Source organism: Carcharhinus amblyrhynchos, chromosome 20 (genome assembly GCF_965287045.1).
Source record: "Carcharhinus amblyrhynchos chromosome 20, sCarAmb.v2.hapA, whole genome shotgun sequence".
Taxonomy (NCBI): domain Eukaryota; kingdom Metazoa; phylum Chordata; class Chondrichthyes; order Carcharhiniformes; family Carcharhinidae; genus Carcharhinus; species Carcharhinus amblyrhynchos.
The window spans coordinates 6929141-6956953 of record NC_137343.1 but is presented as its reverse complement, the minus strand read 5'-3'; the positions used below and the strand labels follow the sequence as shown (position 1 = coordinate 6956953).

General features: G+C 41.6%; 1 protein-coding gene across 1 annotated transcript in view; it reads right to left on the bottom strand.

The window, feature by feature from the left end:
* Positions 1–856: 856 nt before the first annotated feature.
* The window catches only part of ankle2 (ankyrin repeat and LEM domain containing 2), a 60961-nt gene continuing 34004 nt past the window's right edge, over positions 857–27813 (bottom strand). The window contains exons 3-13 of the mRNA XM_080208025.1: positions 20880–21074; positions 19269–19462; positions 18174–18362; positions 16355–16477; positions 15798–15864; positions 12579–12764; positions 11047–11140; positions 10200–10378; positions 7258–8167; positions 4819–4950; positions 857–2537 (exon numbers count right to left, since the gene is read on the bottom strand). Coding sequence (XP_080064151.1) covers positions 2300–2537; positions 4819–4950; positions 7258–8167; positions 10200–10378; positions 11047–11140; positions 12579–12764; positions 15798–15864; positions 16355–16477; positions 18174–18362; positions 19269–19462; positions 20880–21074 — 2507 coding nt within the window. The 3' untranslated portion in view covers positions 857–2299. The remainder of the gene's footprint in view (positions 2538–4818; positions 4951–7257; positions 8168–10199; positions 10379–11046; positions 11141–12578; positions 12765–15797; positions 15865–16354; positions 16478–18173; positions 18363–19268; positions 19463–20879; positions 21075–27813) is intronic.

Sequence of the window (27813 nt, the reverse complement as noted above, 5' to 3'; positions counted from 1 at the left end):
TGAACAACTTAATTTTATGGCCACATCTCTTCATGGCTTTCTGCTTTTTTATCAAAACATTATGCGTCTTTAAAAAAAAACCTACATCTCCAAGTTCTTAACATACTGATTTATTAATATAATTTTGTTCTTAACAACACGCTCAGCTTTAGTTCATCATATTACAGAAATTCTTCTGTTTCGGAAATCTTTGCACAGTTCAACTGAAGCCAGGACTAAATCGAGGTGGAGTCCCTGGCCAGGATATCGAGGTGGAGTCCCTGGCTGGACTCCCAATAAGGCGAAGCAGTAAGGAGGCCACCACAGCATTAACGATGAATTTAAAGTTACAAACCGTAGAAACAGGCAACTCTCGTCAGCAAAGGAGTTTCCTGTCCCTATTTAATTACAACAGCTTCTTTAAAAAAAAGCAAAATGACTCTACCAAACAGAATTTTCATTAAATCACTATCTACATAAGGCTGTATTTTTAATTTGTAAGTTCAGTTTAATCATATAATTGGGATGGCGAGAGGGGCATAAACTCCCTGCTTTTCCTCAGCTGGCAAGTACAGTATCTTGAAGCCAAGGATATCACAAGTGAGAATTTAACAGTCACAACAGTAACAATACTGCACTTTCAGTTGGAAGCACATCAAAATACTTGACTCCAGAGCAAATCAGGATACAGTGAAACCCACAACATAAAAACTCACAAATCACTACCTATGAGAATGAATCAAACATTTTTAGTTACACTGTTAAACTAATTTACTCAAGACTACTTATCAATTTGCATTTGCACATTGAACACTTTCACGTGTACATTATTCAATGGCCTTTAAAAAAATTAACACAATTTGTGAAACTCCACAGCAACAATTGAAATGCTTTAATTTTGTGCACTTTTGTTTATTCTTTTCTCTACACAGTTATCATTTCACATTTACACAGTAAGAAGTGTACCATAATACATGCTACATCCCAGAGGTGCAGTCTGAAAGATCAGAGGTTATAAGACAATTTCATACATCCACAGCACCAGTCTGCTGGCACTTGTGGGTGTGGGCAACAGTGTAAAACCACTTTGTACATGGGCGAGAAAGGTGCTTTCACATTAGCATTGCGTCCTAGGTATCTGTGCTGTAACAACTTGGGGGGCTCAACAGTAGTTGGTCTCCAGAAATTATCCAGTCATCCCATACCTACATGCTGCATTTAATTACATTAAAGGCAGCAAGCAGGAAAGCTAGTTCACAGCTCAATTAAAAAGTTTCTTTTAAAAAAAAGGCACTAAAAAGCTTGCAAAAGTCACAGATGCAATTTTCTTGTAACAAATAAATAACTTTTAATACAATTGACAAAAATGGAGAATACCTTATGACCAATGCGAACAGCAGCCAAAATTCTCTGGTCTTGTATGTCCCCTGACCACTGCTAACAAGAATGGGGAAGTTGGTGCTCTGCCAAATCTCCATTCACTGCAGCGGGACTGGAGAATCCCAGCCGGGGTGAGGAGGGGTGCGGCGGTGCAGTACAGAGAATCCCAGTCAAGGTGTCAGGATGACAGTTTCATCACTGTCTGTCAATGCCTTACAGGTTGCGCATATAAAAAGAAAAAGTAAGTTTTTCATCTCTCTCATCACCAAGTATAGGGACTTACACTTTCTGCAGCACGTTAGTCTTCAGTCCCCTGACTATATATTTAAAAACACAACCACAAATATATTTCTCAGCAATAACAAGCGGGGTTAAAAAACAAGCCCAAGTTCATTCATTTCCCTCCACACCATCACCCACTTCCCTTCCTACCCACCAAATCAGTGGAATTTTACAGAAATTTCACAGAAATTAAATTGAAAATAACATACATAACTGGAAGTGTTACTAACATCACCAGCCTGGACCCAGAGCGGGATCCTTTTCAATCCCCAGAGGTGCCTTGCTTGTGAAGTTCTCAAAAAAAAACAGGTGAATTAATTTTTCCCCCAGTGCTGTTCTTTTTGGGAAAGTCTGAATGGGGGACATTTTATGACAGCGCAGCATAAAAATAATCAAAACATATTCACTTTTGGATGAAGAAATTGACAGAAAATCAGGGTTATCATTGATTACAGAGAAATGGGGAACTTGGACAATGCAGCAAGCAATAAAGAAATGCAGTGAAAATTGATTTATATCAACTGAATCAAACAGAATACAACAACTATGAAACCGCCATTGTACATTATAGACATATTTAGGAAACTACATTTTTCTAAATATAAAATCGGTTCACCCGCTAAAGTGGGGCAACATAGTGGTATCACAACATCAAGTGTTAAAGCTCAGATGGTTCAGAGAAGTGCAGAAGTCGCAGCACCTGGATATGGCTGGCATAGGCAGGACTATATCGTCCTGGGCTTCCAAACTCTGAGTAAGGAGAGCTCCCAAACTTTCCTGGACTGTGGCACACTGGACTGGATCTCCCATGAGTGGAGAGGCCAGGACTGCATGGAGAATTCGGTGTAATGGGCTGCACTTTTGGTCTCCCTTTTAGACTAGCAGGGCTTGGCCAACTGCAAGAACAAACACACAAAAAAATTGTAAAAGCAACTGCATGTCAATTATTTGTTCCTGTTGCCAGGTTTTACCTGCAGCTCCCTCATGTACACAGTGCTCTGCAGAATAAGTGTTAGTATTAGATTACTTTCCTCATCATATTGACTTAATTACAAATGAAACTACAAAGTGAAAACAGCCAACACTCCATGACCCCATTTGTACATTACCCAAGGAAGAACTCCCAATGCACCAGCCAGCTCTCAGCATACATGCACGTGAAGAAAAAACTGGCTGAATTAAGATGTTGCCTTCAGCGGCTTTACTCAACAATGACAGATTAAGTATAAGAAGATAGTGCACTTATAAGTAAGCTTCAGACTTGAACACATGGTTTTGTGGGGGCAGGGGGCACACAAAGGTGAAGAAATTGAACATAAAATTGCAGAGTAAATAACTTTAAGGTGTTAGGATTAGTCTGGGCAACTATGCCTTTACACAAATAGTGGCCAAACAAAGATCATATGAATGCACGAGTATTCATACCAGCCCTTTACAGCCGTCATGTTATTTTCTGCCCCGTTAGCTAGAATGACCTTGGGTTTTGCTGAGCACTTCAGCTGTGTGACCTGAGTTAGTGAGGGAATACAAGCTGTTCAAACTTATTTCAGAGCTTGAACACACAATTAAAACCAACAATCAGCACTATTACAGTTGCTTACCTTTGGGTGAGATGTTGAAAAAGCAGATGGGATCTCTGTTTAAGTGGATTTAAATAGCTAGTGAATGACCTGCTCATGAATGCCAATAACTAGACACCTCTCTCCAAACACTATCACCTTGATTAAAATCTAGTTTGATAAAGAGATACAAAAACTCCACAAGTTTGCCAAGAACTTTACTATCGAGTGACTCAATACAAAAGGACTCACTATTAAACATTAAACAGGGACAAGCTGTAATAGGCATTTGCTGTTCGCCATAACAACAATCCAGTTTCCAATGGAAACATCTAAAATAATCAGAAAATGAAACACCATCATTGAAGCAACAACATAATGCTTAACGCTGCATCTTAGCTATATTAAGATCAGATGGCGAGTTCCACTCAATGGGCATTTAAGACAATGAGTATCTTATTATTCTTATCCACATTTGTACAAACCTCAACAAATATAAAACCTCTCAGAAATACAAAGATATGCTAAAAGTAGCAAGTTCTATACCAAATATTCGGTACGTGGGAATTAAATCCTTGGCCTATGAGCAGGTTCTAACAACACGCATGGAGAACACCTGCTTCTCAAAATGCTAACTGTTCAAACACAAACAACCATTTGCTGTCTTTTTGATCTATTTTCTCTTGTTCTCATCTGGAAGTGGTGAGTGGATTTGGGAAACAGATGGCTGGGTGCCAGAAACATCCTGGCATCTTGGACCCACGCTAATAATCATCTATGAGCTGAGGCCAACAGAATCATTTGGCTGCTTGCCTCTCAGAGGCCAAAGATGATCCAATTCTGCCTGTTAGCCATTCAGGCAGCAACAACAACAGAACTTTCCCCCCTTTCTGGCAGACAGAGACTAAACCTGAGGTCAACATAAGACACCGAGAAACTCAGCACACACAAGTAATCACATATAGATTTTACGAACTGCCTGACTCAATACTGGGCTTTTGGAAATCTGATATTGAATCTCAACACACTACACATGTGAGTGTTATGAAATGTAGTGGTTGTGATCCAGAAGCTAATGTTCAAATGCCTGCAAGATGTAAAACTGAATTCAATTCATTTGTAAGATGACAGCAACAGAGAAATGACCACAAAAGATGCTGGAGAGTAAAAACTAAACCAATTTATAATATCCTGGGAGAAGAGAATCTGCCATTCCCAGATCTAGCCTGACCTCCACACAACTGCAGGCCACACATCGTGGTTTGCTCTTAATATCCATTGAAAGGCCAAAAGGTAGATTGCCACGTTCACTATTACCATCTCAGAGTTGTCTTGTCACAGTCACATATATCCTGATGACAATTTGAAAAACACTGTTTTTCATTTAAAAATCAATAAAATACAAGATAAATGAGGACCACCAGACTTTATAGTTTTTCTACACAAACCCTATGAAATACCCTTTTTTGAACTGCTTGCCAATGGTACAATATCACAAGATTCATTAAAGCAGCATGAATTTGATTTCTTCAAAGTTTGGAACTAGGTCATGGCAAAAGGTTCCTCCTCCCTCTGAAGCGTCTGAGTGGACGGGGCTTTCTTTGCTTTCAAAACCCACCTCTGCATTTCTGACACCGAGTAGGACTGCATTCTGCTCTTCCACTGACTTAAACATGGGAACATCTGAGGGTCAATATCAACCCCACTTAGTGCAGCTAAAACATCACTGTCAAGCTTGGTTGGTTCATCTCTGGAGGGGAGAAAAGAGAATTGCGTAAGCTTCAATGTTCACTATTAAATTCAATGGCATTAAATAATAAGCATAATAAGCACAAAGCCAGTTAAGGACATTATTTTAGTTTTTGAGAGCGTTTTATAAAGGGCAATTCTCCAATGCCTCAGTCGAGTGGTCAGCTTTTATTTCTGAATTTGGACAGCTACTAAAGCTATTTGACCTTGGAAGTCATCATATTTTAGCCTGCTATCTGTGCACGTGACAGTTTCCCAGGGGAATCATTCCACAGCAGTACAAAGCAGCTGAAATTTTGCCTGCCCCATCACACAAAAACTCAACTTGACTCTGATCAAGAGTGAAATCTTCTTTATGACTGGTTCAAAATAGGGAGCTGGAGCTCAGGGAATTCCTTCTGCATTTATTATTTGGTATAATTTATGGTTATAAAATTCATTCCTCCTACAGCAGAAAAACATCAATTATAAATAACTTCAACCAAAGAAAATATTCTCACAAATAGCAATAACTGTTCTCCATGGTACAGTTTGATTCCATTAGTCCAGAGCAGAAATCAAGCCCATGGGAGTCACAAGAAAAGCGTTTTAACACAAGTTGCTGGGCGAATTCTGTCTATCCACCCACGTACATACATTGTGCTCAATGTCGGCTCCATTTCCAGTGCCCAACACTGCCCATAAGGCCATAGCTGCTCACCCAATCCATGGTTGCCCACATTGTCTACACGGCTCATGCCGTCCATACTGCCCATTATCTCCCATTGTAAAACTGTTATTGCTAAAGTGTGAAACGGTGCCGCCTGTTTGTTGCGGCATTCAGCAAATGGTTCATTAGGAAATTTCAATGGTTGACCTGTTTCACTTTAATATTAATCTGTCAATCTGGGTCGGGCAGTAGGTATAAACACTACATTTAGCCTCAGTGTCCCCTGAATGGGAGAGGGGAAAAGTAAGCTCAAATTCCTGCTCCTGTTGAACAACCTTAGTAAGAAAGTGTGCGTACACGCACACACACACCCCCAACTCGTGCATGCACACACACAACCCCCCTACTCGTGCGCCCACGCACACACATACCCCCCACTTGTGCATGCACGCACACACACACCCCACTCGTGCATGCACGCACACACACACCCCACTCGTGCATGCACGCACACACACACCCCACTCGTGCATGCACGCACACACACACCCCACTCGTGCATGCACGCACACACACACCCCACTCGTGCATGCACGCACACACACACCCCACTCGTGCATGCACGCACACACACACCCCACTCATATACTCACTCCCAAAGTGAGTACAGAACAATGTTAAGCTTGGCTGAATAACCTTAGGCAGTAATGGTTCAAGCACATGCATAACGAATAGGACAACAGAAATACTGAAGGAGTGCTAATGCCTTCAGAACATTCTATACAGTTTGGTGCCTTCGAATTGAGCAGTGGGGAAAATCTTCAAACTTATTGTGCAACCAGACAGATGGAATATTATTTCAGTGTCAATGAGTATAATTGTGGTCTTTAAAAAGGCTCATGGAATATTTTCCCTTATCACCAAGGCATAGGGAGCAAGAACAGGAACTGTAAAAAAGCACCAGTTAGCCCACAGCTAGAGTACTGTGTACATATCTGAGTGTGCACAGTTTCAATCAATGCATTACAGGAAGGATGTGATTACACTAGGGGACAATACAGTTCAAATTTCCAAGGATATTGCCAGGAACTGAGAAATTCAGTTATGAGGAAAGACTGGATCAATTGGGATTGTTTTAGTCTGAACAGAGGAGGCTGAGAGGAGATTTCATCAAGATGTATAAAATGATGAGGAATTCAGATAGGGTGGATAGGAAGGGCATTGTTACTCAAGATGAATGACCAGAGGACTTAAGTTAAAGTTATTGGTAGACATATTTGAGGGGAGTGGAGAAGAATTATTTCATGCAGAGGTAACACACTCCCCGAAACAACAGTTGAGGTAGAAATCCTCATTGCATCTTTAAATAGCAAGTTTCCTGCCAACACAAACATAATGGGCCAAATAACCACCTTCTGCAGTGAACTTTAAACATTTCTTAAATGAAGCTGAATTCTAATAAATTGACATCTGTCCTAATAGAGGCTAGTTTTCTGCATTTTAAAATAGGTAATGAATAAGCCATGCTAGGCTCGGCTGGTTTGATATTTAAGCTAGCTGGGTTAGGGCACATAATTTTGTTCACCCCTCAGGGCATGGCCCCAATCTCCCTCTCATCAATAATACACACATTTATCCTTAAATCTATCAATTCCTTACCCAACCAGAAATATCCACTTGGTGGATCCTCTTCTTAAAGAGTGTTTGGGAAGAATCTGCTGTATATCCTCTGGGGATTTGCAGGTGATGCTTTCCAATTGCATATTGGACCTCGAGTTCAGCTTGATGTGAGATGCGCTCGATTCTGGCGTTGAAAAATGTCCAGGAACCTCCCTCTCCAAAGCAGGAGAACTCTCTGTCCTGCAGATTGAGGTACTGCTGTGCGCACAGTTCCTCTGATTTTCCAGCTGTAAAGTTTCTATCTTTGACGTGCTTAATGACAATAAATTGGAGATTTCTTCATTACCTTCCAGCACAGGCTGTTGCTGGTTGGGACTGAGTGCTAGAGTATCCTCTTTCACTTCAGCCAACACATCAGTCTCAATTAGATCAGCCTTATTATCTTGAATGTCCTGGCTATCTGCAGAGCTTTTTTCAGGAGACACCAATCCTGAAACATTACTGCTCGTTAAATCTGTCATTTCTTCAATCGTCTCCGAAAACACATTTCTCTCTCTGTCATCATGGAGCGATAGCTTTTCAAATTCAGCCATGAGATTAGATACTGGGGAAAGGATATCTTTTGACCCAAACCTGGTAAATGAACGAGAACATCGCCCTCCAGGCTTCTCATTACCAACAGGGGAACAAACTCCATTTAAATTAGACGACATCTCTATTTCAGGCTTACTTAAATTGTCTGTAGAATCGATAATGTCTGTTGTGCGTTGCACAGGAAGTATATGGCACCCATTTTCTTCAATGGCACGTGGGCTATTTCCAGGTATAACTAATGATCTACTGACTTTCAATGCAGCATTTTGTCTATTTTTTAATTCTTCTAAACTAATGTCATCATCATCCAAAAAAGGACCGATTGAGATTGAGTTGCAGTATTTACTGGTTTTACCTGACGGAGAAAAGAATACGTTTGATTGCATTTTGCCAGCATAAAGATAATTAATTATTATTCCTCATCATTACTCTCTTAAAAATCAAGGGTGGCAAGCGTGGACAACCACACGAAATGGCTGAGCTATATAGTGTGGAAACTGCAAGGGAAAGTCCAGTGCTTGTGGGAGAAAAGAGCAGGGTAAAATGAAGCAGATAGGAAGAGGCTTGTGTTGGGCATAAATACAACATGGATCGGTTGGGCTGGTTCTGTTCTGTAAATTCTATGTAGATGTGAATGACTAAGGTTAACGTTCTTCCCCTCTGTTGAGTGTGACAATTGAAACTGCACCGCGAAAACTGCTTGAAGTAATAGGAATAAATGCAAGTACTCCCATCATTCCTCAGCTAATCACCAGCAGCTCCGAGGGAGTGGCTGAATTGTCCTTACCTTACCCTTCTTTCCCTGTATGGAAATGCTTTGACTCTACAGGGTGCTTTCTCCAACCTCTGGGTTGGCAATCTTGCAGTCACAAAAAAAGTCTCAGTAGTAAACTTTACTTCTAATTAGGACTGAGATTATAAATTCACATACTAACTCAGATCAATGTTAAAGCTCCAAACCCGTTACAGTAACCATTAGGTTACAAGCAGCATTGTTGTAAAAACAAAAATACTGTTTAATACTATTGGAAATGTTGTTCTTTACGTTGCAAATCAAGTCTATGTCCACACAAGCAAGTTTCTGCTGGAAGCTTTAACGATTTATAATGGTGAAAATGAAGAGTGATCTGGATTTACAAGTAGCACCTTCTGCATAGTGTTGATATCTTCAACATTAGGCCAGCTGCTGCCTCGTAAGAACTAAACAGGAAACCGATTTCCTGCTCTTTCACAAAAATGTTTTCTTTTTACCTTCAGCACAGTGTACATACTGTATACCACAAGCAAATACATTCAACCTTTATTGAGGGATCAACAAATGTGTTGAGGGGTGTGGGGATTATTAAAGCTGTTTTATAGTGGATTCTTTATTAAACTGGATAATAGGCCCTTATGGAAGCAATGCGTTTCCTGGGTTTTAGTAAAGGATCTGTATAAATTCAGTCACAACAGCTCTGCCAGTTAACGTACAAGCCTCATCATTTGCCTTATACTTGACTGATGAAACAGACGCTAAATTTGCATTGGTCAAACAGATTCACATATAAATCTACAAAAAGCTTGATCAAAATTATGAAATAACTGGGCCTAAATTAAATACTTGTCATAAGCTTCTTTATTAGAACAAAAAAAACTAAAGGAGTTAACCAAATGGAGGTTTCAAAATAACTCTTAAAATCTTGTGTAAGAAAGTGTTTGTGAAATAGTAAAAGGGCAGAATTTACTGGAAGAAATGCTTTCACACAGGGAGCTGTAGCGCAACTGGCTAATACAGTAGAGTTTACAGAACTTCAAATGGAAGTGGAAAAGAAAGACTATAAAAGAACACAATGTTTGACAAGATAATCCAATTGAAATAGCTGACCTAGCTGCAGGCACAGCGATCATGATGCAGTTTGAGCCGCATACACCGATTTAAGTAGAAAACACCATCGAAATATAGAGGTAATGTACTTCATGTACTTCCACTGGTGTTTAGAACAGTGAGAGGTGACTTGAAGTATACAAGGTCCTGAATAATCTTGACAAGACGAATGTGGGTGAGTCCAGAATGAAGGGGCACCGTTTTAAAATTAAGGACAGAGATGAGGAGAATATTCTTCTCTCAAGATGGTTATGTGACTTTGGAACTCTGCCTCAGAGGCAATGGAGGAGGGGTCATTGCATATTTTTACAGCAGAGGTAGATAAATTCTTGTAATGCAAGAGATGAAAAGGTAATCAGGAGTAGATGGAGATGTGGAATTCAAAACAAACATGATCTTACTGGATGATGGAGCGGGCTTGAGGAGCCAAATGAGAGAAAGATTGTAAGATTGGCTTGGCACAATGACAATGGACAGAATTGCCTCTTTTTGTGCTATAATTTCCGATTACTTTCAAACTTACCACTTGGTGGAGGACTCTTGAATCGATTGCAGATATACTTGTCTCCGCTTTCCTGATCAGCTTTTTTGCTCAGATATTCTTCTATTTTTCGGATTCCTTCTGGTGTCGCAAGATCAATAAAACAACTAAGAAATTCCCAGTACTCAGCCCACGGATGCCCCATTTTGTGAGCTAAATCTCTGAAATGAAAATTATTATTGCATTACAGCTGTACTAAGCTTTTAATATGTCAATAGTTAAAGTAAATGCAAGTTTTACTATTAGTTAAATATACTTATTAAGATTAAAATAAGTTTCAAGTTGTCTAATGTATGTAAAACATATAAATGAAATGATTCTGCGTCTGTGAGCTAATCACATTAACTACTCCATTTTTAGCAGCCGCATGACCCGGTACCTGCTGTGATCTTTGAGCTAGTTAACAAATTAGACCTCATTGAGCTTCCTCCTCTTTTCCCATCTGAAGGCACCAACCCTTGCTTAAATTGAGCTGAATGGGCCTCAGTGGTGGACATGCGACCAAGAGAGCAGCTATCAGCTGCTGAGGAAAGCATGACACAGTCTGATACTGTTCAAAGTAATGACCACAAATGTGTAGCCCACGGCAAAGTAACAATTAGGTAAGGGTGCCATGACTGAACCTTTCCTCCTGTCTCAGGAAGCACTCCAATTGAGGTCAACTAAGTCAGTATAAACTTTCATTAACCACAGTTAAACGCAGCAGGTCAGGCGGCATCTGTGGAGAGAGAAACAGATAATGTTTCGAGTCCATATGACTCTTCTGATTTTATGCAGCTGCATTTATGCTGTGCCCTTTTCATACTTTGGTTGTGTTGTTTTGCCCTACCTTCCAACTCTCTCGTAGCCTCGTTCAGCATCTGCCTTTTTAATTTCACTTGCTTTCTCTCGAGATGGAGTTTTCCATACTCTTCGAAATTCCTCTGCCTGAATTGAAACAAGAAAAAAAACTGACTTGCAATACAAATAAACTATATATTTCCAAATTAAATAAAGTCATCAGTGCTATATGTACTGCAGTTTTGATAACCTCGCTATTATGAGGTCATCAGTATGATTTTAGTGCCTTCTGCGAACATGCTGCTCCCAAACTACCTGTGACAGGTTCAGTTTCTTCTAGGGTAGTAGAGGGAGAGGGCAACTGCTGACCACAGGACTAAGATCCAGCTGAATGAGTTCTACTGGCCAAACATGGTCCCAGGCCTTAACATTTCCGTCCATCATGTACACACCTAATGAAATTCTGAATGTTTGTTAAGCCGTGATAACTTTGGTGTTAGCTAGTGGAAAGTAAAAGCTTCATAATAATTGAGTTAATTCAGCTTCAATTAATGATTTGTTAATTAACTTAAAAAAGTTTGGAAAATTCTTAAGCAAACTGTTAAATGTCTCCAAGAACCATTCCTCTCAGTTCTGACAACTGGAAACTTAACTCAATTTCTCCTTCCAGGTGCTGCTGGACTTGCTGAGTAGTTCTAGCATTTTGTTTTTATTGTCTCATAACATTACCTTTTCCTATCCTTCAACTGCTTCCCCGTCCTGATATTATACCCATTAGTGGAGATGTAGGGTGGCAGTCAGCGTGACACAGGAAAATAATTAATGGCCAATGATCTCAGAGCACCATAAGGATGGTTCATTTTGCGTGGCAATCTCACAGGGAAATGTAACAATGATTTCTGTCAAAAGCTTTGGATTAGCATAGATCTATTAAAGCCCAAGAGTTTGTACACATTTGTAAGCAGAATTTTAAGGATTTGAACAAGGAGCCAAAGCAGGCCTTTCAGCTCTTCAAACCCATTCTACCATTTTATAAGAAGTCTCACAACTCCAGATTAAAGTCCAACAGGTTTATTTGGAATCACGAGCTTTCAGAGCACTGGTCCTTCATCAGGTGAGTCAAATAAATAAACCTGTTGGACTTTAACCCGGTGTTATCAGACTTCTTATTGTGCCCACCCGAGTCCAATGCTGGCATCTCCACATCATGACCACCATTTAGTAAGATCACAGCTGATCTGATAGCAACCCTCAAATCTGTATCCTGCTTGCCCCCAGTAAACAATCACCCCTCCAATTACCAAGAACCTATTAACCTTCACCTTAAAAATATTCAAAGGCTCTGCTTCCACCACCTTTTAAGGAGAAGGTTCCAAAGATTCACAGCCCTCAGTGAAAAACATTCATCTTATTTCCATTTTAAATAAGTGACCCAACAATGACTCCTAGTTCTAGACTCTTTTTCTTAAGGAAAACTCTATAAGTACCATCAGAATAGTTGCGACATATGAACATGTGTTATTGAATTATTGTATATTTGGATGCAATTTATATTTTTTAAATCCTTTTAAAAAGGGAAACTTGCCTTGGATGGGGGCATGGGTCCTGCAAATGCTCGAACTTCCATAACTGGATCTTTAGGATTCCCAGAATGTCTGAATAAAGGTGTACAATGCAATTTAGCTGACTGATCAGGTGACCAGGGAGAACCAACAACAGCCGGGCATGAGTTATCAGTATCTCTTAGCAATGGTACGTAATATCGATCTGAAACAGAGTAGCAGTAGTTCAGTTCTGGCATCAGTGACTAATAGAAGATGTTATAACTGATCATCCTAAAACAGAACAAGATACTTAAAAATAACAGAGGTGGAAGACAGCCAACATAACAGCAAAGCAGCTGAAATTGGGAAATAGAACAGAGGCAGCTACGTAGATTATGGTCTTTACGCCAAATCTTTCAAATCATCAGGCTTAGGCTGATTGGTGTAACAAATTGTCCCTAAATTATTCTCCCCTTAATCTGGTTTCCAATGGGGGTACCATAAGCATAGACATGGGTCAAGGGTGGAGGAGGAAAAACACATTGTTAAGATGGCGGCGCGGGCTCGTTGGGCCGAAGGGCCTGTTTCCTGTGCTGTTGTTCTTTGATCAGAATCTTTAAGGCAGCAATGAAGTCACATGAACAAGTTACTCTGTTTTGATTGAAAGCACTTCTACAAATTGGAGCATAACTTGAGTTTGATTAGATTATATAATTTGTAAGAACTAATCTTAACATGCTGAAATGTTGATTTGCTCAAGATGGAATCTGCAGAATTAGCACCACCTTCTGGAGAGGCATCAGTACAACTAGATAATAAGCACCATTTGTTCAGAGTTCCCATGTCCTAAACTCGGCAAGATGACAACTCTCAGTAATCTGACAGAAGGTATATCACACATACTTTGGGCCCAATTTTACCATCACGTTGCACCCATTTTCAAGCGCAAAAACTTGATAAAGTCAGCTGAGGGGAGTAGCGTGATCCACGCCTGCCTCCGCACCAGTTCCCCCTTAATCAAGGCCCGAAAATAGTCGCAATCAGGACCGTGTCTGAAACAGGCATGCATTTAAATTGCCTTAATGGGATTCACGCCCAACTTTATCGGCACTTCCCCCTTTACCACCACATTCACCCATCCACAATCAGCGCGAAACAGACATGCTCCATAAAAGTCCGATTCAGGCACTCCAGATAGTGAGAAGATTGGTGTCTAGCATCCAACAGCTCTCTGCTTGAGAACAGGAGGGAGGTCCCGCTGCCATTCTGCCTGAATCAGTGGGGGGAGGGAGGGATGAAGGGATGACTATGCCTGAGATCAATGGGAGGGGTTGGGAGAGGCCTGCTATCGGACTGTGTGGTGGGGGGGTGGGAGATAAGGTGGTCAGTAGGTGGTCTGTGAGGGCCACGGGAAGCATTATCCAGCCCAGGAGGGATGTGGCAGGGGAGCAGCATTCAATCATTTTTTTCTGCACATGTGCAGTTGGAGGTGCTGATAGAAGCTGCAGGATTTCAGGCGTGATTAGCCCTGCCCACAGGCTCGTGCAGCGCAATTTGGAATTGCTGATATTTTTGCAGGCAGAGTGCATATGGGAGCACCTGAGAACAGGTCTAAAAGTCGGATCTGAAACACTCCCAGTTTCAAGTCCACCCTGCACTTAGAATTAAAGTGGTAAAATAGGGCCTTTTGTCTCAAGCTGAAACCACATGACTATATCCCAACTACAACTAACGACATTTGGCAATTGTCTGAAAGTGAAGAAATACTCTTGTTGTTTGGAAGTGCTTTCTAGAAAGTTGTGTGTTACAAAGATTCTCTTTCTCTTCCAACCCTCCATAAACACTGTGTGGAATCAGGGATGACAGGGAAATAAGCCAATAACAGTGACTGGCTGAAGACACAAGGAAAGTTATTCAGCTTAGAGGCGACTAATTAGGCAGGATTCTACTGAGACAAAAATCAGACAGGTTTATGAGAGAGCGGGCAAGCTGCTCCTCTAGACTGCCATCCAAGTAAAGACGAAAATGACTCCTTAGTTTATTTCTTTCTCTAAGCGAACTCCTTTGACCAAAATTAAATGAACTGCTTGAATCTTTCAATACACATGGCACCCAATACAGACACTGCCACAGCAACAAACCTAATGCACTTTCATCATGCAATAAAGATACGTACAAACAACAAAAAATCAGCCCGGGAAACAGGCCCTTCAGCCCAACGAGCCCGCGCCGCCATCTCAACACAACCAGTCCACCTCTCTACCCAGGACCCCTGTCTAATGTTTTATGGCCATCCAGATAGAGGGAAACTGATTTAGGGACAATTTATTGCTGCCAATCAGCCTAACAGCACATCTTTGGGGTGTGGGAGGAAACCGGAGCACCACGAGAAAACCCACGCAAGCACGGGGAGAATGTGCAAACTCCCACAGACACTGGCCCAAATCCACGTGTCTGCACAGCAATCAGCGATAGTCACTGAGCTGTCGTCTTGCCCAGTATCTTGTCCAGTTTAGGCACACACTAACGACATGAAGCACTAGGCCAATCTCGAACAACCAAGAGCAGCCCCAGTACGACCCATGGTGTGTATGCCCCTCGTTGGACACAAGGTGGACCGACTTAAAACCTGTGAATGGAAAGAGAAAAAACATTATTATCATACTATACCCATGTACATTACCAGGGATGCCCCAATGCTAATGACCCTTATTTAAAAGGATCTCCTATATCCACCCATCTCCAACTCAGTCATGTATCATAAGGTAAATGTTCCAGTCCCACCCGCTATGGGAATTGTCACGGGCGGGACAGACAATGTGATGGACTGTTTAAAAGTCTGTTGACCTCAGGCAGGAATTTCTGGGTTTGGGGCGGACATGACCAGAAAATCCCACCCAATGTCATCACGAAACTAAAATGTAAACATTTTGAAAAAGCAATTTAAAAACATCCAAATGATAATCTGTTAAATGTACTCCCCATGCCTCAGTTTATAGTCAGCAATACTGTAAGAGTTTCACATAGCACTGCCACTTTGGCTTTCCTTCACTTCTCTGTCGCTCCAATGACAATGCAACTCTCTCATAACACCTCTCATCATTTTAATGGGGCAACTCTTCAGAGATTTGATCAAGTGCATTTCAACGGAATAAGACCCTTCACAGATACAAAGGCTGCAGCATCATAACATCATTATTACAGTGAACAGGCATAGCATTCATTTGATTAAATCTTTAGTACCTGAATGACTAACCTTGTAAATACTCGCGGATCTTTTCCTTTAGTTCATCAGGTTTATTTTTACTCCTTTCACAGATAACCTGTGCAATTAGAACAAAGAACAAAGAAAATTACAGCACAGGAACAGGCCCTTTGGCCCTCCAAGCCTGCACCAACCATGCTGCCTGACTTAACTAAAACCGCCTACGCTTCCAGGGACTATATCCCTCTATTCCCATTTCATTCATGTACTTGTCAAGACACTCCTTAAAAGTTACTACTGTATTTGCTTCCACTACCTCCTTCAGCAACAAATTCCAGGCACCCACTATTCTGTGAATAAAATCTGCCTCATACATCTCCTTTAAAACTTGCCCCTCGCACCTTAAACCTTTGCCCCCTAGAAATTGATTCTTCCACCCTAGGAAAAAGTTTCTGACTATCCACTCTGTTTATGCCTCTCATAATGTTATAGACTTCTATCAAATTAAAACAATTTCTAATTAAAACAATAAACAACCATATTTATTTTGCTAGTAAAAGCTTAAATTTAGCACAATTTAGGGAAAAAAACAGATACTAAAACCTTACCTCCACGGGAGTTAAATCATACTTGTTCTTTGAAACTTTGCTGGTATCAGGATGCGAGCATAATACATTAACCACTTCTGCATGGCCAAACTTACAAGCAAAGTGTAAAGGCGTGTCAAAACCCTGAAAGTAAAAGTAATGGATTTTGGCAGGGCTTTGATACATCAGATGTTTTCTAAATATTTTTGTAATTTAACACGGAAGACCATGTGTATCTGATTTCACTTTATAAAATCCTACATTTCCAGATTATGGAGTAAACAAAGTTGTTAATTTCAAGTGTTTGAATCGCACTTTGATGATTATTAAAGCACTAAAAGAAATCTTTCCTCTAAAAGATTAATTTGTCCTTTTTTGCACTTGCTCGCAGAGTTTAATCAATGCTGGCAAGGCTGCCGTTATGGTTCATCTCAAGCTGCACAGGGAAGGTGGTGGTTTGACTTCTTCTTCTATTGCTGCCTTCTTTGTGGTTCTGGCGTTCCTAAGACGGTGTCAGGAAGTAAATCTCGTGACAACGTGGAACATACAACAGTATACATCCAAGTTAATAGGGTGAGACACAGAGAGAGACTGAAATAGGATGATGCTCTAAGGACATTATTGCTTTTGTCTATCTCACAAGAACAAGATATGTGGTGGAGAGTGCGGTTGATTCAAGTCTTGTGATTGTTACAGGGCATCTCTAGATAATACACACATACAACAATGGTGCACTGATGTGAAGGAGAAGATACAGAGTTCAACAGAATGGCCGTGAGCAAGAAGACTAGCCCGGAAGGGGTGGGTTTTGTGTGTTGTTGCTGGTCCAGTGACTCAACAGCCCTGGGCTTGAGTTCTTCCGTTAAAGGTCACTGGATAATTAGCAGAAGAGCATGTGTATGACGTGGGCAATTTTAACATGTTAAAAGCATTACATATATGCAAGTTGTTGTTGACAAAACCAAACCTGACTGCTATCTACAAATAGCCACTGACTAGAAAACACAAAGAACGCACAGATCTTTATACAGACTGACTTTTTAAAAAATTCAAAAAACTTGAACTGATTGGCTTCCTAGGCCATTTCAGAGGGCAGTGAAAAGTCAACCATATTGCTGGTGGATATGGAGTCACATGTAGGCAGGCCTCCTCCCCTAACGGGTATCAGTGAACCAGATGGGTTTACCATTACCAAGACTAGCTTTCAATTCTAGATTTTATCAACTGAATCAATTTAATGAATTGAAACTGCCATGGTGGAATTTGAACCAATGTCCTCTGAGCATTAGCCTGGCCCTCTGGATTGCTAGTCCAGTGATATTATCATTTTGGCACCAGCTCCCCCAGCTGTTCATGTTGATTCAATCCTAGAGCCAACACACAGTTAGATTATTGCTTGTATTACTGTACCCTCACCGTCATCATGGAATAAATAATGAAATATCACCTTCAACGAGATGTACTAACTCAGGCATTTGGAAAGACAACCTATTTTTCTATGTACTACAGATATTTTTGTACTGGTAATGATGACATTTTGAGTTTCCAACAATAATCATAGATTTGGGTCCTTTAAGATTAGATGGCTGTAGAGATTCAGATAGCTATTTCCAATAGTTGAAGACATAGCTATCAACATCCAAACTAAAGTTTATTTATTAGTCACAAGTAAGGCTTATATCAATACTGCAATGAAGTTACTGTGAAAATCCCCTAGAAATTCAGAGTCAGCCAGAGAATATGCAAATAACGCAGGCAATACCTGCTTGTTAATTTATTTAGAGGCTATTCAGAAATGTAAGTCACAGCAATATTTAATGGGAAAAAATGAAATACCAACCACTTTATCTGGTGTGTTGAGATAAAGGTCAACTATGTATTTGATGCGATTTTGCAGCATAACTTCATTATCATCTGGATACATCAGCAGCATAAATTCAGGGTTCTCCAACGTGTCCAGTAGAAGTTGGCAAATTTGAGGCTGATTCTCTTTAGCAGCAACATGCATAGCATTGTACCGACATCCTTCCTGCAGTTTATACACAAAATATATTTCACTTCTCAGAGGAAAAGTCTTCGCTTATCATCTATCTTACAGTTGTTACCTTTTGGGTCTCCTCCCTGGTTCTATCCTGTGCTCCATTCCCTTGAGTGGCAGTAGATAGGTAACTTCCTTTCAGCATTCCACCAACAAATTGGATAAGCAAATTCCAGGCAGTTCAGAGCAGTCCAACCGATGCTGCTTTGTATACATTTGGCATCTGAACACACCCCCTCCTTCTAAACAAAAACTCAAACCACGTTGGCTGTCCATGTAATTGCAAACTCATGTTTGTCCTCACTTTGAAATATGTTTCCACTTTCCCCCCCAACATAAACTCTTCTTTCCAATGTGTGTAAAGAAGAATTCAAAATGTCAGTAACGTAGATCAGAATCATCACAAACATGACACAAAGATGAGTATGTCAAGGATGTGTGCAATATTTAGCAGTTCCTAAGGAACAGAAGAGTCCTATTCTATCTAGTTTGGTTAAACGTTTTGGATGCTTAAGGGTAACAGACCAGTTAGCAAACAAAGAAATACTGAATCATAAAGGCCAAAGCAAGACAACCCCAGCTATGACCAGTTTTCAATGAAATCCACACAAACCAGAAAATACCAACATCACCAATAAAACCAAAAGCAGCAAAGTGTCAGCAGAACGCAGACAACTCTCATCTTCAATTCTAGGTCCAATATACTGTCAGGTTATTGCTTCCAGTAATCACTACACCAACTTGTTGTTTTTTATTTAAGCCCCTCCCAATATTTCATTCTCTTAAAATCTTAATTCTTTGTTTATGAAGGTAATTTTCTGCAGTGTTCAAACTACTCAATGATAGGGTGTGGTAGTGATAATGCACTACACAAAACAAACTACTGCTTCCCCAAACCTGTAGAACTGTAGGGTTATCTCCAGATCCTATTAGGTAACGTGGATTACTCCACACAAGTTCAAGAAAAGCAGTCTTGTCTCCTTTTTCAACGGCCTTCCGCAATTTAGATGTTAAGTCCTGAGAACGTGGGCTTTTAAAACTGTTGGCTCGCTCCCTGTTGGTGCTTTCCACTTCTATAGAACTTGCTCCATCTGGCAAAAAGACACAAATAAGCAAAAAGACTTAACAAATGTATGACTTGGATTGGAAGAAAAGGCAAATGTCTAAAATGTTTAAAGATAAACTCACCTTACCCTAGTGGAAAAACTCACTTTTCGTTACTGCTTGATACACTAACTCAAGATGATTTAAATGGTCAAGTTATTGCAGCACCCTTTTGGTTGGGTTTTAAGTCCTACAGGAATAGTGGTGGAAAGGGAATATCTTAAACGTGACTCTATATATAAACAATAGGCAACTTGGCAATGAAAGGACAGTGAATGGTAAAGTTCCATTTTAAGATAAGGCTGACATGCTGTTTTGAATGGTGAGAGAACATTTCTGATCAATCTAAATTTTTGCAATTGTCAGCTTGTACGATAATACCACAAGAGGAACAGGATCACTGAGTTTTGCAAGATAAACCAAAAAATAAACAAGAACAAATTAGCAGAATCCAATCCAACCTTCAAAATTCATTAACTTTTTTAACTAGGAACCATCCTTCGTTCAAGAAGGATGTTCTCGTTGAAGAATCTTTTGATTTTTCCTGTTTTCCCTGACCTAAAGGGTTGTAGTGTGCAACTCCACAAGGAATGCTGACCCCTTCAAATTCCCAATTCTACATTTAAAAATTTGGACAGTGATAGCTGGTCGCTTTTGGAACATGGTGACAGCAGATTAGCCTCAACCTGCCCTCAGCTGACAGTCACAGTTTCACTTTTCCAACTGAGATTCCCAGAGAGAGAATGGAACCCTTGGCAGGCTTGTTTATCCAGGAAAGGGGGTATAAAAAAAATTAATTCATTTTATTGCTTCACATCACACTTGTGCAATCTGTATTAAAGTATATACTTCCAGTAATAGTGATTAATGATGATGCATTATGAGAAAGAATGGATTCCTATTCAAAGCAGCATTTACTATGTGGTGGCATAGTGGTTACCACTACTGCCTCACATCACTACGGACCCAGGCTCAATTCCCAGCTTGGGTCATTGTCTATATGGAATTTGCAAGTTCTCCTTGTGTCTGCATGGGTTTCCTCTGGGTGCTCCAGTTTCCTCCCACAGTCCAAAGATGTGCAGGTTAGATAGATTGGCCATGCTAAATTCTCCCTTACTGTCAGAGGGACTAGCAAGGGTAAATGCATGGGGTTATGGAGATAGGGCCTGGATAGGATTGTGATTGGTGCAGGCTCGATGGGCTGAATGGCATTCTTCTGCACTGTAGAGTTCTATGATTGTACTACAAGTAGCACTATGCAAAAATCATCAGTAACTGTTGGTTTACATAGTCCAATGTCAAAATCTAAAGTTATTAAATACAATACCATTTTCTGGTTTAGTAAGTCAAAGGAGAAGCACAAAACTCCCAAAATCCTCAAAAACCAAGCTGACAATAGTTTACCTCTGTTACACAGCACACTAGCTTTCAGCGGAGATATGCACGCAGACGACTTGCTTGGCGAGGGGTAGTAGTCGCAAATACCTCTGGCAAACTTTTCTGCATCTTCTCTATTAGTGAAAGCTTTGAATCGAGATCCTTTCATCATTTTTACAGCTTGAAGAGCTTCCTTCTTGTCCAAATATACATGCACTTTTTCTGTTTAGAAAGAATAAGAAACAATTACAAAAAAGGGACAATGCTCGAGTACAAGAAACACCAGTTACAATAACCAACATTGCCGTGTCTCAGAAATCATCTTTACTGCCATCAGGATATTGGACTGGGGAACCATTTCTGTTCTGGGATTTCCAAACATTTTAATATAATAATACAAGTACACTATTGCAAAGCCAATTTAAAAGTCACAATATTTGTCTGTAGTTACTCTTTTGCTTAGTGACATTATAAATGGCCAATTACCTTAACAAATAAAGGATAAGAACTTTAAAATCAAAAGGTGGGAGGGGGTGTCACATGATACAAGCTCAGGAGCAGCTGCATTTTCACAAGCTCAGCTTTAATCCATTTATTTATCTTGATGCACAACCCATAATTAGCCGATCCTGATGTGTATAATCTGTGCTTTGTTCCTGCAAGATCCTGGCCAGATTTTGACAAAGGGGAGATGAGTTAAGTTAAGAAAATCCTTGTTTGATCAAGGCAGTTGGAGACAGCCACAGTGGGGTCCAGATTACAGTGGCGCTCTCACTGGTGAGCAGACCTAGGCTTTAATGAGGTTGTTGGCATGGAGATGACGGCTGTCATTATGAGTGAAGTTGCGGGCGATGGCCTCAGCTGCCCGGCAGATTCTTGATGCTCACATTTATAAACTGCAAGATATCGGAAGAGAATGGATGAAGCAGAGAAGAGAATCCTGTCACTAAAGAGGGTAGATTCCTTGTGAAGGCTCATCATCAGCTTGTCAAACATCCTGGTTAATTCAGGGAAATGGGGCTGGAAAGGGTGCATCTGTGCACCCAGTCTCAAGGGAGTGTAGGGTTAATCTCCGGCTGAATTTGAGAACAGGTTGTCATGCTTTCACAAATCTAGATTTGAGGGCCAGACAACTCGAGTTCGATGGAGTACATTGCACCCGGTCTTTGAAGACTTTGTCAGTGTTCTTTGAGTGACAGCACTCTAAAGGTACTCAGTCAACTCAAGAACACACTGTGCTGGGCACCATGCATCCAATGAAAAGTCTTTAATTACTTGTGCACAAGGAGAACTCCTTTTGTCCACAGGATGGCCGGAGCAGTTTTAAGTTCTCAGAGAAACAGCTCAGTAGTTACAGTCAATCACAGCAAATCAGGAACAAGAGATTTTTCACATCTTTCACTGACATAGACATTTGCCAATTAAATCCCATAAGAACATAAGAAATAGGAGCAGGAGTAGGCCATCTAGCCCTTCGAGCCTGCCCCACCATTCAATAAGATCATGGCTGAGCTGAAGTGGATCAGCTCCACTTTCCCGCTTTCTCCCCATAACCCTTAATTCCTCTGTCTATCAGAAACCTATCTACCCGTGACTTAAATATATTTAGCGAGGTAGCCTCCACCACTTCAACAGGCAGAGAATTCCAGAGATTCACCACCCTTTGAGTGAAGAAGTTCCTCCTCAACTCCGATCTAAAGAGCCCCCCCATCCCCTTATCTTGAGGCTGTGCCCTCTAGTTCTGCTATCCTTTCTAAGCAGGAAGAATCTCTCTACCTCTACCCTATCTATCGCCTTCATTATCTTATATGTCTCTATGAGATCCCCCTCAGCCTTCTAAACTCTAACAAGTACAGACCCAGTCTATTCAGTCTCTCTTCATAGGTTAGCCCCCTCATCTCCAGTATCGGCCTAGTGAACCTTCTCTGCACTCCCTCCAAGGCCAAAATATCTTTCCGCAAGTCCGGCGACCAAAACTGCACACAGTACTCCAACTGCGGCCTCACCAGTGCCCTGTACAGTTGCAGCAAGACCTCCCTGCTTTTATATTCCATCCCCCTCGCTATAAAGGCCAGCATCCCATTCGCCTTCTTGATCACCTGCTGCACCTGCAGACTGAGTTTTTGCGATTCGTGCACAAGGACCCCCAGGTCCCTCTGCACCGCAGCATGCTCCAGCTTTTCACCATTTAAATAATAATCCCTCCTACTATTATTTCTACCAAAGTGGATAACCTCGCACTTGCTAACATTATACTCCATCTGCCAGGTCCTCGCCCACTCGCTCAGCCTATCCAGATCTCTCCGCAGACTTTCCATGTCCTCCACGCAATTCACTTTCCCACTCATCTTCGTGTCATCAGCAAACTTCGTTACCCTACACTCAGCCCCCTCCTCCAGATCATCTATGTAAATAGTAAACAGTTGAGGCCCCAGCACCGATCCCTGCGGCACTCCACTGGTCACCAACTGCCACCCAGAGTAGCACCAGCTGTTTGCACTCTCTCATTTGATGAAAAATTGACTTCTGCTAATCCTTCCTTTGCATAGCATATCCTCATATCTTGCTTTTGGTATTTGTTATGGTAAAACATCTGGTCTTGCTCACCCTCTGGCAAAGGCCGAATAAGAAAAACGTTTTGAGGCCTGTGAAAAAATAGCAGAGACTGACTCCTTTTGAAAGTAAAAAGTCTGACAACACCAGGTTTTAGTCCAACCTATTTATTTGATAATATACTCGCAAGCTTTGTCCATAAGCTGATAAACATTTTCCACAAAGAGAATAGAGAAAGCATGAAATTTTAATTTGAACACCAACTTCCTCACAATTTAACTTCCAAACTATGAACCTTCAATCTGAGCATTTTAACGTCCACAACTTTGACCACCAGTCTTACGTTGTATTGTCCTTGGTATTCATCAAGAAGGGGTGGAGGTGGCTGGATGTATTGGGTCCTTGCCACCAACCAAACCCTAGGTTTTTCTTTACTGGGACTTTGGGATGACAACATGGCAGAAGTGCAATGGCTTCGGTGAAACTCTGGATGAATCCTGGATGTTGTTTGATGATCCTGTCATGGCTTTGGCTTTTTTAAGCTTTATGGATGGTCATAATATCCTGCAGTTCATCATTAATCCTGAAGTTTGTTCCCTTGTGATTGTACTCCTGATTTTGTCTTCTATTCTGATAAGAGTGCACAGAGGCATTTGTTGCCCACTATCCTGCAAAAATCAGCATCGTCCTTTATCCTTTTTGATGACTATGTGCTCAGACAGTGGAATAATTCCCAAACTAGGAAATATTTCTGTATTGAAATCCAATATAGATATAGCACTTGGCACAGAGCCAGGCACACGGTAGGCAGATCCTCCCACCCACCCTGCTCCCCCGATACCAATCATCAAAACAAAAACTGAATTCAAATGCCAATGCACAGAAGTTACTGTGAAAATCCCCTAGTCGTCACACTCCAGCACTTGTTTGGCCAATGCACCTAACCAGCACATCTTTTGCACTGTTGATATTCAATACTCAATTGATTATTGACACTCATCAATATGAGCACTGGGAAAAAAAAACCCAAACAGGGAGAACATGCAGATTCCGCACTATGATCCAAATGGGAATCAAACCCACTTCCCTGGCACTGTGAGGCCATGATGTGGAGGTGCTGGCGTTGGACAGAGGTAAACATAGTAAGAAGTCTCACAACACCAGGTTAAAGTCCAACAGGTTTATTTGGTAATTTATTGGTTTATGTACTGCGAGGCAGGAAATTCAGCCAATTGAGCCCACTCTGCGAATCAACATGATCATGGTTCATCTTCTCTCAGCCTCAACTCCACATTCCTGCTGTTCTCCAGCACCTTTCAACTCGTTACTAATTAAAAATCTATTCTTAAATTTACTCAATCTCCTGGCAAGCACCACACTCTGTGGTCCCCTCCACTCGAAGGAGTATAGGCCTAAACTGCTCAATCCCTCTTCTGAAGACAAACCCATCATCTCTGGACTCAATCTAGTGAACCATCTCCAATGCAACTACATCCTTCTTCAAGTAAGGGGACCAAAATTGTGCACAATACTCCAGGTTCGGTCTCACTAATGCCTTGTACAGTTGGAGCAACACTTCCCTACACACAATAAATTCCATTTATCTTCCTTAATACCTAATGTACCGGCATACTAGTTTTCTGCGATTTATGCACAAGGACACCCAAATCTCTCTGCACCAAAGCACTCTGAAGTTTGTCTCCATTTAGATAATGAGTTGCCTTTCTAATTTTCCAACCAAGATGGATAACTATACACTTATCCAGTTAAACTTCATCTGCCAAATTTTGGCCCACTCACCTAATCTATCCATATCCTTTTTTTAATCATAACTTCATTCCACCTATTTTAGTGTCATCTGCAAATTTGGCTATAGTACCTTCTATCCCTGCACCCAAGTCATTAACATTAGATTGCAAATAGTTGGGGCCCAAAGATCAAACCCTGTGGCACCCCACTAGTTACATCTTGCCAACCAGAAAAAGACCTATTTATTCCAATGCTCTGTTTTCTGTTGGTTAACTAGTTCTCTGTCAAAGCTAATAAATTACTCCTATTTCTACGTGGTTTTACCTTTTGTGCAGCACCTTATCAAAAGCCTTCTGGAAGTCCAGATAAATGACACCTACAAGATCCCCATTACCCACTCTGTTACATCTTCAAAGAACTCTACTAAATTTGTCAACATAACTTATCTTTCATAAAGCCATGCTGACTTTGATGGATTGCGTTTTGGCTTTCCAAATGTCCTACTATTACTTACTTAATAATAGATTCTAACAATTGCCCAACAGAGGGACAAAAACCCAGCTTGCAGGTGCAGCAGGTGGTCAGGAAGGCGAATGGGATGCTGGCCTTCATCGCGAGGGGGATTGAATATAAAAGGAGGGAGGTCTTGCTGCGGCTGTATAGGGCATTGGTGAGGCCGCAGCTGGAGTACTGTGTGCAGTTTTGGGCGCCGTACTTACGCAAGGATATTTTGGCTTTGGAGGGAGTGCAGAGGAGGTTTACTAGGCTGATGCCGGAGTTGAGGGGGTTGAGCTATGAGGAGAGGCTGGATAAATTAGGCTTGTACTCGTTAGAGTTTAAAAGAATGAGGGGAGATCTCATTGAGACGTATAAGATGATGAATGGGATGGATAGGATAGAGGTGGAGAGACTCTTCCCGCTCAGAAAGGATAGTAGGACTAGGGGCACAGCCTCAAGATAAAGGGGGGGCGGTTTAGAACGGAGTTGAGGAGGAACTTCTTCACTCAAAGGGTGGCGAATCTCTGGAATTCTCTGCCCGTTGAAGTGGTGGAGGCTGCCTCGCTAAATATTTTTAAGACGCGGGTTGATGGGTTTTTGATAAGAGAGGGGATTAAGAACATAAGAACATAAGAACATAAGAAATAGGAGCAGAAGTAGGCCATCTGGCCCTTCGAGCCTGCCCCGCCATTCAATAAGATCATGGCTGATCTGTCGTGGCTCAGTTCCACTTTCCCGCCCTCTCCCCATAACCCTTAATCCCTTCTCTTATCAAAAACCCATCAACCCGCTTCTTAAAAATATTTAGCGAGGCAGCCTCCACCACTTCAACGGGCAGAGAATTCCAGAGATTCACCACCCTTTGAGTGAAGAAGTTCCTCCTCAACTCCGTTCTGAACCGCCCCCCCTTTATCTTGAGGCTGTGCCCCCTAGTCCTACTGTCTTTTTTGAGCGGGAAGAGTCTTTCCACCTCTATCCTATCCATCCCATTCATCATCTTATACGTCTCAATGAGATCTCCCCTCATTCTTCTAAACTCTAACGAGTACAAGCCTAGTTTATTCAGCCTCTCCTCATAGCTCAACCCCCTCAACTCCGGTATCAGCCTAGTAAACCTCCTCTGCACTCCCTCCAAGGCCAAAATATCCTTGCGCAGGTGCGGCGCCCAAAACTGCACACAGTACTCCAGCTGCGGCCTCACCAATGCCCTATACAGCTGCAGCAAGACCTCCCTACTTTTATATTCAATCCCCCTCGCTATGAAGGCCAGCATCCCATTCGCCTTCCTGACCACCTGCTGCACCTGCAGGCTGGGTTTTTGCGACTCATGCACAAGGACCCCGAGGTCCCTCTGCACCGTCGCCTGCTGCAGTTTTTCGCCACGTAAGTAATAGTCCTTCCTACCATTCTTCCTACCAAAGTGGACCACCTCACACTTGCCAACATTAAATTCCATTTGCCATTTCCTGGCCCATTCGCCCAGCCTATCTAGATCCTTCTGCAGACTCTCCACACCCTCCGCACAATTTGCCTTTCCCCCAATCTTGGTGTCATCAGCAAATTTCGACACCCTACACTCGGTTCCCTCCTCCAGATCATCTATATAAATGGTAAATAGCTGAGGCCCCAGCACCGACCCCTGGGGCACCCCACTAGTCACCAACCGCCAATCCGAATAGCACCCATTGACCCCCACTCTCTGCCTCCTATTTGACAACCAATCCTCTATCCACGCTAACACCCTACCCCCAACTCCATGTCCTCTGACCTTCTGCAGTAACCTCTTGTGAGGTACCTTATCAAACGCCTTCTGAAAATCCAGAAAGACCACATCCACCGGCTCTCCTCTATCCACCGCCCTAGACACATCCTCATAGAACTCCAGTAAATTTGTCAGACATTTTTGTTCCTCTTTTCTGGATTATCCTTTCACTGCTTGGAGGTCCTGGGATCCTGAGTTAGATCCCAGTTAATTGCGTGTTACCCCATGAGAGGTCCCATATATTGTGTTGCTCTGTCTCTGTTATCCTGGGGAGGAGGGTGTGCACCAGGGGCCACGTATTTGTGATTTTACTTTGTTATTCTGGGTTATGGGGAGAGGGCGGGAATGTGGAACTGAGCCACAACAGATCAACCATGATCTTATTGAATGGCGGGGCAG